A 13,080-nucleotide genomic window follows, 5' to 3' on the forward strand; every position below is an offset into this window, starting at 1 on the left:
ACAAACTAATGAACGGGAAAATATATTAATGTTGTGTTTTATATTAATTTAGTTTTCATTCCCTTTAGTTTTGTAACACAGTTGTGCCTCCAAGCACTAATAGATATTGACCATATAGATAAATAGACTGAATGGATATACAGTACTCGTCTATGTGAATAGATGAGTACTGTATATCCATTCAGTCTATTTATATTATATTTATATTCTAGTCCATGAATATAGAGTAGGTTAAAGGCAGTGGAGAGTTGGTGCTTTGGCTGCTGCTAATGAGATGTGTGGCGGTGAGTACAGTACATCATGAGACTGCTGTACGTGAGCCATCAGCCCCACTCTGCCCAAGCTTCAATGAGCAGCACGCCAAGTCACGGTGTTAGTGTGTTTGAGTAGGTGGGTGATCGAGGGAGCTTTAACTGCATGATAGTGAGCCTCAGCTTTCTGCTCTCCTTCTCCCCCAGACCAGACACAGAGGTTCCCAGCTCCGCCATGACTCACAGACGCCACCATCACTAGTAAGTACTTGTGTAAATGTTGCATGCTAAGGGGGGGGGGGGGGGGATCTGAGCTAGGATTTGCCAGCAAAAACTTAATTTAATAGTAGAAAAAAGGAGTAATTTTTATTGAAATGCATTTAGATGTCCTATTTCCCATCTATTTGATGAGTGAAGTGATTTTGAAAACAGAAGCAATAGAGAATGTAAAGGAACACTGTGATTGTTAAGTGTATGCTGCTAAGTGCATGTATTTTTGTGATGATGCTACCATAAGCAAAACAGACTCCACACAGACTTTTCTGCTCCACCAACAGAATTAAAGGTGGACGGTATTTACGTAGCACTGATGATGTCACACCAGCTGAGCTATTTTTAGAAAGGGGTCTAAAGAAGGCATGCTTTTTTCCCCTTCCTAGAGTGTTATTGTTATTCAAAGCCTTTCATCTGTGCTTCCTCTTCTCTCAGCCCATCTAATCTTTGTTTTTCGGTCAATTTTAATTCTCCAATTGTAGCTGTAGTCGGGCCGCTGGATGCACAGACACTTTAGGGCTGTTTTCCCCTCAACAAACAGCCTTTTTGGAAGCTGTAATTATAGTATCAGTAAGTGACATAATTAAATAAGACAAAAATATGCACTTACAATCTATTTTACAATCTGTTTTGCAGAAAAAAATACAGTAAGGAATTTCCTCCAGTATAACAAATCATAAACATTTTGCTCAGATTAATGACTTGCTTCACTAGCTATGCTAATATTTATGAAGGTAATCAATATTAATGAGGAATCTGCAAAAAATCTGGAGTTATTCATGGATTCAAGACTTACTCTACTAGAGGATGTATGTAGTCATATAAAATGACTGTGTTGTGAAGCTGACATATCAGTGTCAGCAGTACTAGCCAGCAGGCTTTTTGCAGGGGCTGTACTGACCTTTTGTTAATCCCACTTCTCGCCTGCACAAAGTTCATGTATTATTCCCCGGACCTTCATTAGACCCTTTATCTTATCTGAATTCCGGAGAGTCACATAAAAGTCATATTCTCTGCTTCACTGGTGCTGGATTGCATAAGAAAGAAGGAGCTTCCATCTGTTTCACCCAGGGCTTGCCTGCACTAAGCAGGTTTTTCATCATATTACCAAGCAGCCCCTCCCCTCTCCGGTCAGGGCACATCCCCAAAGCCGTGGATCGACTTCCATGGCTGATCATGTGATCCACCCCAGCTCAAGGTCGCTAGTGGGTCTGTTTCACAATGCTGAGATTCCTAGTGCCCTGACTAATCTCATGCAGCATGAGAGTGTGTCATAATGAGTGTTTGACTTATTTTCCTGTCCGGTTTGAAGAAATGTTGGAGAATAGGGAGGGCTTTCATTTTTGATTCAAAGCTGATGTATTTTGTCTAACTAATGGAAGGTCAAGTGCATATGTGTAATATTCTGCTGCTCCAAGGTAAATCATGACATGTTTGTTGCTAACATAACTAGCTAGCAACTTCCAATAAGATACTCCTGACTGAAAGCTGAGTTGTTTTTCAAATAAAAGTTTTTGGTGAACTAGGGAAGCTTTTTATCCATTTTGCACTTGCTAGGCTGAGCTCTCCAAATCTAATCTGTAGTGACACAAGGACGTGTGAAATCAGATTGAAGAACTCTCTTCTTTCCTTTCAAGCTTGTTCAGTGTCTATACTCTGTTTATGTGGTCGTTCAGCGCTGTAGCAAATAAGTTGACCTGTTGTGTTTCAGAACCCTATATAGCATTAGCACAATGTAATACTCCTTTGCAAGCCTTTTCTTCTTTTACTGAAAGTCATTAGAGGAGTTATGTGATTATGAAATATTTCAAATGATCCTGATCCTGACACAAATAAGTGTTTGGTGCCAATCAAATCTTAAAACCCATCATCTATCTGTCTGGGCAAGGGCCAATATGTTTTGGGTGCCAATGTAGCCAGCGGATATAAAGGCCAAGACTTCTTTTTCCATGCGCCAGTCAATTGTTTACTGTGCGATTAGAAACTTGAGACACGAGAATGGAGCCGGATTAAAAGAAGATGTCTTTGACCGGATTCTTTCACAAGGAGTCAGTTTACAAGATCCGTTTAAGATAAATCGTCGTCTGATGAAAGCTTGATGGGTTCAGAAATCTTCTGCTCTCCACATTTACTGTTTACCTGATTTAGTAAAAATAAACAAATGTTAGCAAGACAATCTACTATGTCATACAAAAACCAAGCTGTTTAAGTGTCCAATGTTAAAGTAGTGAAATCAAAGAAAATATGTATAATAATACTGTTGGATGAAAACCTTCTTCAGTTTTAGAGTTAGTCTTGCTTTCAGACAAAGAGAAGGGGTACAAGAAGAAATCAGTAAGATTTTATGAACTCACCTGATGATGAATGTGAAATTTGAATCTAGAATGTTACTTACCACCACCTTGAGATTAATGTGATAAAGTAAAAAATACTGTTGTTAAAAAGCAGTGTAGGAAAGGTAGAAATGTGAACTCAAGTGAGACTATGTAACTTTCGGAAGAAGAAATACCACATTCTTCGTCTTTCAGATGAAAAGCTGGATTTCCCAACAATAATTAAGCCTTCCTTGGTCTGGCATGACTTCTGGTATGACCAGTAGTGTATAGTATAGTATAGTATAGTATACAGTATAGCTGATGCTCTGTAACTTGATGCTCTGTAACATCATTGAGTCAGTTTGCTGACTTTACACATTCTTCTCTACTTGGGCTACTACCATTTTTCTGTAATTGCTACTTGTGGCCACACCTGGAACAACATTAGCGTTCATTTGTAGGCGTGTTTCTGGTCACCCAACAAAATGAAGTCCAACACACACTTTCCGTTTAGATCTGTTTTGGCCTCCACCAGCTCCTGGAAAAGATTTCAGATTTTGTATAGATTGTAGATTTTTTTCCCATAACAAGTTGGATAACTTCTGACGTTTCTTTCGCGGTGCAGGTAGTGTACAGTGGGTTTATCAGAACATTTTTGCAAACAAATCGAGGCCTGCTGTGGCTGGTAGAAAGTAGATGAGAGCTGAGTTTGCCCACAACCAAAACAACGAGCTAAAATATGATAAACGCTTACCTATGGTGCTGCATGAAGCTTAAAGCCAGTTGATAATTCTCTGTTGTTTGCTCACTATGATCAAGCCCTTTTTAAATTGCACATTCAATCTATTGTTAATATACAATATTGAGTTATTCAGCTTAAACTCTAGACTTCTTGGATAAATAGACTTTCTGACTCTAACTCGTTAATTCGTGGGTATATTTTGTGGGGCCGATGTGCAATTAAATGGTTATTTCAGACTGAATTTATCTTTGAACACCATCAGAGCAAAGCAGTTTCCAAACAACAGCGATGAAGTAATTAAGGTGTAAGGGCTCTTCAGAGAAGTGCTTAACAATTAGATGCAAATGGCTGTTAATTATTGAGAAACTATGCTGTCAGATGATGAATGGTGTGGATGTGGTTGATAGGCGCTGTCATTTATCTTACTGTGTCTTAACTGTGTGTGTACAGTAGTTTAATAAGACTGTATATCACTCTTCATGACAGCAATATCAAATAAAGCAGCAGCAGCTTCACCACTGTGTAGATTGATTGATTTGAATTTATCTTCGTCAGCATGTTTCCACAGAGCATTACTAATATTATGTATTAATATTACAGGACCTTTAGGTATCAACATTGTTCCAAGTCTACTGTTTTCACAAAAGTAAATCTATCCAGAGATGTTTGTCCATTTGTCAATAATGAATGGGCCACTAAAATATTTAGAGAGACCTCCTGGTTAAGGTTTAATATGTTACTCACTGTGCTCCTTTACATTTGGAAAGAGGACTGTGGCAGTGTCGAACAGCCTTTGTGCATTGCTTTAAACCAGTGATCTTCACTATTTTTTACGTGAGAGCCACATTGATAGGACAAAGTCAATAGGAGAGCCACTTTTACCGCAAAGTATGAAAAGCTACATCCAGTCATAAAAAGCACGTTTGCTTATTAATCTGTCATCCCACTCAGAACATACAATATGCAATGCAGCCAACCAATACATTCAATAAAAGCAGGATTAACTTAATACTGGGATGATGTTGTCAAACTCTGCAAACAATATTTCTGCTGAAGCCAAAAAGCAGTGTTTCACAATATTTGAGTCTGAGATGGTTTTTTTGTCCAATCCATCCAATCTCAAAAGATGCCTCAGTTAATCGTTCTGCTGTATTAGTTGTCCTATGTATGAGCCTGTGTTGTCCAGAAAGAGAAGAAGAAAGCTGCTCTATTTTATTTGATTTCTTTACTAATTTCTCTTCCAGGTGCGTAAATTTCGTTGAATTTTGGATGCGTCGTTTAGAAATGCGGCTCCAAATGACTTCTCTTGAAACCAGAGCGGGTCTGTTTGCACATTAAGCACGAAGGGTTCGACTCGTGGAGGACAAATAAAAACTCATCTGTCCACTTGTCTTGTATTTTCCTTTGCTCGTCTTGTATTGCTCGTACCTTTTTTTTTTTTAACGGGAGCAGCTGTTGTCTGTCCACAAACCACATCTCCAGCATCTTCCTCTTGATTCCGCTGTGGTTCGATGCTCCAAAGACAAATCTTAATTTCCCTCGTTTGTCACGCTTTGTTTCTGTGTGCAACTCTTTAATAAGAAATCGATCCATTTTACGTCTGTAGAAACACGTGCTAACTAGCATGTAATAGTGAAACGAGTCAACCGGAGCCAAGCTAACGCGAGTATGAAGTGCCAGGTTGGTCGTAGTATCCTCCAATTAAATGTTCAAATTTAGCGATATAAATTATTTTTTAGCAAATGTCCATATTCATAAGCATGCTTATGATAACATATTTTTAATGACCTTAAGTTTATTTATTTATATACTAGCCCACCATGTATCTACCCGTCCAAGAGCACATTCACCATTGTAGTGCTGATAGACCGTCAGAGTCAGTGTCGGCCGAGCAAGTTTAAATATCTTGTTTCCAGTCTATAATTGCATCTTTTATCAATTATTATTATCAATTATTTGTATTATTTGTAGGATAATAGAGCAGACACTTTCAGTGTTTTAATGGGTTATATGTAATAGCCCTGCTTGATTTCATGAAATATCTGTATTGACTCCATAATCACATATATCACCTCTTTATTTAGCCCACTGTCACGCGAGCCACCAATTAAAGCTTGCTTTAAACTGTTGAGGAAAATGACTAAATCATGAACTAAGTTTCAATGTAATCTTAAATGCTGCTTTTCTCCAGGTCCCAGCCTCACTGTTGATGTAATATAACATAAACAAAGGCAAAGAGCCTGAGAGGAGCTAAAACAGATCCAATGAGCCTTGATGTTTTAGCCTCGCTGTTGTCAAGGGAGGTTTGTGTGCATTTAGATTGAAGCAGTTGCAGTTGTTGTTGGACACAGTGATATAAGAGCTCTGCAGCACAATGGGGGCACGGCTGTTTTTAGTAGGCAGTAATAATTACAACTGGAAACTGTCAGATGGTACAAAAAGTAGACACATTCCAGCTAATTAAGAGTAACCTCACATAAGCATTGTCATCGTGTATGAAGAAGCCATAAATAGATCAGGCTTTTTATCAGCTCTCCTGCCACCACTGTTTGTGTTGAATTGATCTAATTGTGAAGTCTCTTTCATGGCAGCACTGCGCAGCGCAGCTGAGAGTATCAGAGATCAAAGCTGCCTCGCTTTCCCACAAATCTGCATGGAGGCAGATTCAGGCAGCTAGCAGTGCCTTGCTAAATACACTAGCTGTACCTGGACATCACACATATGGTGAAGAGTGTGATCCAGTCTCTGTTGGCTCTGCAGTCAGGCTGGAGCTTTCATTTATTGGCTGTACTTGCTTGCTGGGGATAACATGATGGCTTTGCTGTTTGTTAGCGTTCACTGTCACAGAGCAGGCTTTTTGGTTACAGTTAGCATCATGAGGTATCATACTAGGTCAGCTTCTAGTTGACATATTTTCCTCTGTTATTGGAAACAGTTCTCAGCTTGCCTGTCCGTTTGTGTTTTATCTCTACAAACAGATTGGGGTGAAATTTGATAGAACATTGTTCCTCTGCTTGATGCATTGTGCAGCTTATCTAGATGTGGTTCTCTATTATCTGATGATTAATGCTGGCTGTGATACGCTCAGGTGCTGGTGGGAAAAGCCTGACTTCAAAGTTGGCTCCTCACTTAGACTTTGCAAGTTTACGATCTCAAAAAGGGCTAAATTGTATATTATTATGAAAAAGCTCTCTGCATGCTCTGATTTGCATCGTTGTCCAAACTTAATAATACTAATTGTACCACGGCTGCTTTTTTATTCCTCAGGAGTGATACATTGGGTGGATGATAAACATTATAGATCCTACACTGTCGCAAATAACTAGAAACCAAATCTTTCCACAGACAGACAGACAGACAACAAAAAAGACATGAGCTCTGATGAAGACAATGTTTACAGCACATGATATATGACTCTGCCTGCTGAGCAACCAGGAAGTATTGGATATCATAGTCAAAACCTTGCAGATATAAATTGATTTTGTCAGCATAAAATCACGTAGAAACACACTTGTGTACTCGCATATTCTGGCATGGGAACTTGGGTCATATCAAATCCTTGTGCATGTGGAGGAATCTAAGTGCTGCCTTACTGCTGCTTAACTGTAGGGCAGTTTCCTCTGGGCCTGTCCCAAAATCCTGCTCTGCATACAAAATGCTATGTACATAAAAGAAATAGCTGAAATCTGTGTGCAGTGTGGGAGCATGGGCAGTTGACCTTCTCAGACTGTTTCTGTTTCTCCTGAAGAACAGGCCTTACAGGGACAGCTAACCTTGAAAACACAATAACATACTACATTTAGAAAACACAATGAAGTGAGAAAAGAAGAAATTGAGTGCTGTTTCCTACGTTTCTTGCTGTTTCTTGCCGGACAGGTAGTGTTCAGTGGGTTTACAGATCTCTTTCACTGAAAACAGCTGCAAAAACACTTTGAGAGCAGTGAGAGGGAACCAAAACAGTAAAGTTGCAGCCGCACAGCTGAACAATGAGCTGAAAGTCATAAAGCCGAGGGAAGCTGCAGAGTCAGCCACCTTAACATAGTCACACTGTTTTTACATTGTCATTTGCTACATTTTTAATATAAGAACATCAATGATAGCTGCTTTAACCATGCTGAGGCAAAACCTGGGAGAAAAACAGATTATAGATACAGGAAGCTGGATAAATATTCCGCTTGTCCATTAAGACAAATCCACGTCTGTATCATTATAGTATTTGCACCATACTGGGCACGGGCCACAGAAATACTTTAAACATGTCATAATAAATCTGTTGCCCTCTGATTTCTCATCGACTAGCTAACCTAAAACTTTATGCTTTTTTATGTTTGCGGCCCAAAATGTGCAAAGTGTATCATATTAGTCACACGAGTCAGTCATCTGTGTATTCGCTGTCATTTAGTTTGTTCTGTATGGTGTGAAACTTTACTGTTACTGGGCGCTTTGTGGCTGCAGGGCATGGCTGAGTCAGGACATCATGATGAAAATACACCACGCAACCTTCTACCTCTGCAGTTTTTTCTGGCTTCAATTGCGCTCAAAGGCATGATTGATACAGCAGCAGTTAGCACCTGTGTTGCCAATTTCAAAAGCGTCTTCTGACTTACACCATTTCAAAGGAGTGCATGTCTCAGAAATGTGCCCCTTCAGCATGGGTCTCACAGGGATAAACCAGGACTAATGAATGTTTTGTGAACCGTATCATTTGTACATCATAGTTCAACAATATTATATTGCCTATTTGTTTTGAATCACACTCTCAAAAGGCTGCTGTGGGTAAAGTACAACAGTCACCAAAAGAGAGGTTGAACAGTGGGGCTCCACTGACATTTTGCTTCACCTTTCATCTTGTTTGTGGTGTTGCTTAACAGACTTGCCACTCAGAAGTACTTCAAAGACAGGAAGAGAGCAGTGAGGCTCCTGTTCTACCCGCCTGAGGCAATGACAACTGTGAAATATGCTAAAGGATACCGTATCTGTGCTATAAACTATCTTTGAGTTTCATTTTCAGACGCTTGTCATTTTTGAAAAATGAAAATTCAATCTAACCTGCACTGTAACCGTCTGGTGTGCAGCATGTACTCCAACTGTATATGTAGTGTACATTTACTTAAATACTGTGGATACACTTCAGTGTTAATACTGTCATGTACTATTACCTCACTGAGGGAATTATTGTACTTTTTACTCCATTACATTCAGCTAATAGCTATGGTTACTGCACTGTGCCATCGTGAGCCGTTGCTTAGCCACATTTCAGCAGTCCGTACTCTTTGACGAGTGAAAATCATGCTAACATTATCAAGCTACACAAACTAACTAGCTTACACTTTCAGAGGGGAATACAAACTCAACAGCAGGGTGAGTCTTCCCCTGAGGGTTGTAAATGGACTCAGGGCCGATCTTTAGCAATTAATAATGAATTGGTAATAAATCGATGCAAACAGATAACTGTACCTGAAATTAAGTTATTAAAAAATGACTGAAAATACACTCAAATTAAACTCAAATATATTGAACTTGAAATTAAGGTAAGAAACGTCAGTCACAATATTTGTGTAATGACTTAATATTATTTGCTTATACTATCGACCTGCTGATATATCAGCTGCACTCAGTTTATTATTGCCATCATTCATTTGAAGAACATTCTAATTATTCAAACGACCTAACACTGTGTGTCACTGGCATTCAGCAGCACCTTCTCAGAGAGGTGAAGCACACTGACCACACCTCTGCTCCGGTGTTTACTCCCCACTGTTAGTCTTAAGGGCAGGAGTCCACTAGAGGGAGCACAGCTCTAAGGCTTTGCTCATCTTTAATCCAGATGACTGGGAGGCTGCAGTGTTTCATGGAGATAAGCAGCATATGGGAGAAAGCTGCTAACACTGACTGCCTGAGACATTAAGTCCTATCTTATATCTTTGTTCAAAAATAATATGTTGACTCTGGTCCAGTTGCTGATTAAAAGAGTAGTCTTTTCCATTCTCCATTTGTTCAACATACCTATAGTTAATGGCAACAACTGACTCAAATGCAAGTTAAAAGTTAAAGATTAAAGAAAGAATATAATCAAGGTCAGGATAAAGATAAGAGCTGTTGGGAGCATCACCTGGAGCTTTGTGGTAAGCTTCTGTATGTGAGGAAGAGAGCCATCAATCAGTGTCTAATGTGAGCCACGTGAAGACATGATATACAGGACCTCCTCCTCTCTCCACTCATCACTCCTGCTCAGGCCTCAGCTGGCTCCTCGTGGCCTCACAATGGTTCCAATTACACTGACGCCGGTCCCCCAGGTGGCGGCAGGCTCAAAGGGGCTCTTAAGACGGCGCGGTGACGCTGCCGCCCAATTTTATTGGTTTCCTGAGCTCGAAGTGTAGAGGTGATGATAAGGCCAGCGCAGACCGTTTATCACTCGCTGCCATCTCTGTGCGGAGAGGGGCCTTCACTGAGTGCGGAATTAACACAGCATCCAGGCACAGCAGGTGAGGAGGTAACACAACCCGTATCTGACAGGAAACACTATATGATGCAGGAGAGCGAGGCCTTTAATGAACTCTGAGGAGAGCAGGTCAGGGTGAGGTGCCCCCCTCACATAATGGCACCAATGCATCTCACGCTCTCTCGTCATGCCCATAAAGCTTCCCCTCGGATCTCGGAGGAGAAAAGCATCAAACTCCTTTCTTGATCATATCATGCAAATGTCTGACTCCCTCTCAACTCACAACAAGCTGTTCCTTCAGCGCCTGCCTGAGACCTGAATCTGTTGAGGAAATGTAGGTCGCATGGTAAACTGTTAAATTTCCATGAGGATAAACAAGATAATGGGATCTGTTCTGCCAACTGAATCAGCAGAACAGTGTGGCTGCTGGCGGAGGTTTTTTTTTGCCTCAGCTGGTTTTTTCAAGGAAATACAAACCACTGTATTTTTCCAATAATCAGTTCCTGCTGGTGTGGGAAGGAAACGTGTTCTACAAACGGGACTAGCATGCATGTGCCTGCTGTATGGGGAGAATAACATTACACATGCTATATTCTTCTTTCTCTGTCACTGGATAAGACTGTGAGATTCTCCCACTGTGTGAACACTATGCTGTTTATGAAGGTAGAGCGGACGTCTAGTAATCAGAAGGTATGTGGGTGAATGTTGTAAAGCGCTTTGAGTGGTCAGTAGACTAGAAGAAAACGCTATATAAATGCAGGTACTTTACAGGCATTTTATGTGTAGTCTGTCCTTTTTCAAGGTGTCCATTGTGCACAAGAGGACGAGGCCTCTGGGCAGCACCTGGAACTGATGGAAGTCGTCTTTCTGATCCAAACATGTATAAATAAATAAACCAAATGAATTATCAAACTGAATATCTTTTAGTTTATGACAAAACAAGACATTTAAAGACATCACCTTGGACTTTGAGAACCTGGAATGGACATTTCTGAAATATAGAATAGAATTGATGAATCGAGAAAATAATCGGCAGATTAATCTATAGGAAAATAATGGTTAGTTGCAGTCCTAATTCCCCGGCCTATGCCAGTCAAAGCCTGTGAATTAAAGCAGAGCTCAGCTGGAGTGAAGGACTTGTCCTTCGCCAGGTGCCAAATGGATTCTGCAGTTATTACCATAACGCTGTCCTCCCACTAATTTAGCTCCAGCCCACAGCTGGTTACAGGGAGAGCTGCAGCTGGTACAGCTCCTACTTTACATCCAGGACTACTGTAGCTTTATAGGTCTTATACAATGTCAGTCTGTAGTGTTAGCATGATGGTAACAGGAATTCTATCATTTTGTTCTGATTCAACCCTAAATCAGAGTTCCTGTAAGGAAGCTCAAACAATAGGAAACAGCAGTAGTAATTATTGATCATTTCCTTTGTCTACCCTGGGTAAAGAGGTGATCAGGCATTGACGACGTTTCGCTCTGAAACTTCAACCACATGATATATGGTCTTCCATTTGGCTCCTCCATCTGCCCCCTGAGTGGGACGCCCCCGTCAGACTGTCAGTGAGACAAAGGAAAGTGTTTACACGGGTGCTTAATAAGGCGAGAGAAACATGTGTGGCCCCCTCCGTAACCTGTCCTCTTGTGACGCTAAATGAATGAAAAGGAAATTACTTTTACTGCTGCGTAAATTCAAACAGTCTGTTGGGACAATACATTTACAACATTATACTACAGCAATCTGTTTTGAAAGAGCAGTGTACTTATTTTGCCATTGAGGCGGCTCACCAGTGACCATTCTTTGTAACCCCGCACTGCTGCCCCTGTATTTAAAAATCATGGAGATTTAGGAAAGTAAAATTGATTTCCTGAAGCAGAGGCTTGTGGTTCTCACTTTCTATCTTCTTTTCCAGAGTTTTAATTTGCTGTTGGATTAGCAGCATGTAACAGAACAGCCCAGAAAAGATAACTGTCCGGAAAGATTCAGAGCGCTGTTCTACACAATCTCTTTGACAGGTCTTTTGGCAAAATAGCTTAAAAATGAAATCCATTACATACATTATAGTGTGAGAGTAACGTCAGCTTCCGTCTACAACATGGATTTGTCTTCTTAAATCTATCCCTTGTATATTCATTTACTTTGTGGAAGTGGAGTATTAAATACAGAGCCCTTTTAACATTAACCCAAGCGATGCGGCCCGTATTCATCAGTTGCAGGATCTCATTCTAGTATTCTGTTGACTTTGATTACTGGAACGCTACATTGCATTGGATTAATTATTCTACGCCTTAATTCAACTGCTCCAGCCAGACAACATATAGGATGAGATGTTTTTTTGTGTTTTGTCTGCTGTACCATCCCACAGTGTAGTGTTCAATGCTGTAAACTTTCCTATGCTGTTTCCATGACTCACAGCCTTTTACAAAATGCTGTCTGTTCTCACTTCAAAGCTGGCCAGGCTGAATAATTGCCGTATCGCTTCACGCAGCTCCCCACTCGGCCTGCTCCGTGGCACCGTGAGCTGACGGAGCCAGAGCTGGAAGCTGTAGCGCTGGTATCCAGCCTGCGTTTCAACATCTCTGCCAGAATGTGACTGACAGCTGAATCATCATGGTCCACTATCCAACACTGATGTCTGTATTAAACAGAGAGTGACCATGGCATGTGTTGTCATAGCGTTTGTTTGGCATTTTTTGCATTGACGTTAAAACTGATTGACGCATTTTAGTTGAATGGACTTTTTTCTTTGATACTACCCACTCTGCATCATTCTATTATTTTGCTGTATTGACAACAATCCAAGAAAAGTCTGCCTCTTTCTTTTTTCTATGCAAAGCCTTTGTTAAAGCTACTGTATGTGATATTTGCACAGGCCACAGATTTATACTTGGAGGAACTTACATTATGTAAACATCAAATCCCCAGAGTTCATCCTCATCCTGATTTTACAATGTCGCTCTCCTCCTCCGTGTCTGCACAGATCAGGTTACCTTGCTCATGTGACAATCACGGGATTGTGCGAGAAAAGCTACTGCGGTAGCTTTACCGGTGGAAACATT

At 40.5% G+C, this 13,080-nt stretch overlaps 1 protein-coding gene across 3 annotated transcripts in view; it reads left to right on the forward strand.

The window, feature by feature from the left end:
- iqsec1b (IQ motif and Sec7 domain ArfGEF 1b) overlaps positions 1-13,080 on the forward strand; it is a 183,405-nt gene that overhangs the window by 102,106 nt on the left and 68,219 nt on the right. For 2 of the 3 annotated variants that reach the window (XM_029431144.1, XM_029431142.1), the window contains one exon: positions 459-512. The exons of the other annotated variant lie outside the window; for it this stretch is intronic. In XM_029431144.1, the coding sequence (XP_029287004.1) occupies positions 459-512 (54 nt within the window). The remainder of the gene's footprint in view (positions 1-458; positions 513-13,080) is intronic. 3 annotated transcript variants of the gene reach the window in all.

Source organism: Cottoperca gobio, chromosome 5 (genome assembly GCF_900634415.1).
Source record: "Cottoperca gobio chromosome 5, fCotGob3.1, whole genome shotgun sequence".
In the NCBI taxonomy this organism is placed as follows: domain Eukaryota; kingdom Metazoa; phylum Chordata; class Actinopteri; order Perciformes; family Bovichtidae; genus Cottoperca; species Cottoperca gobio.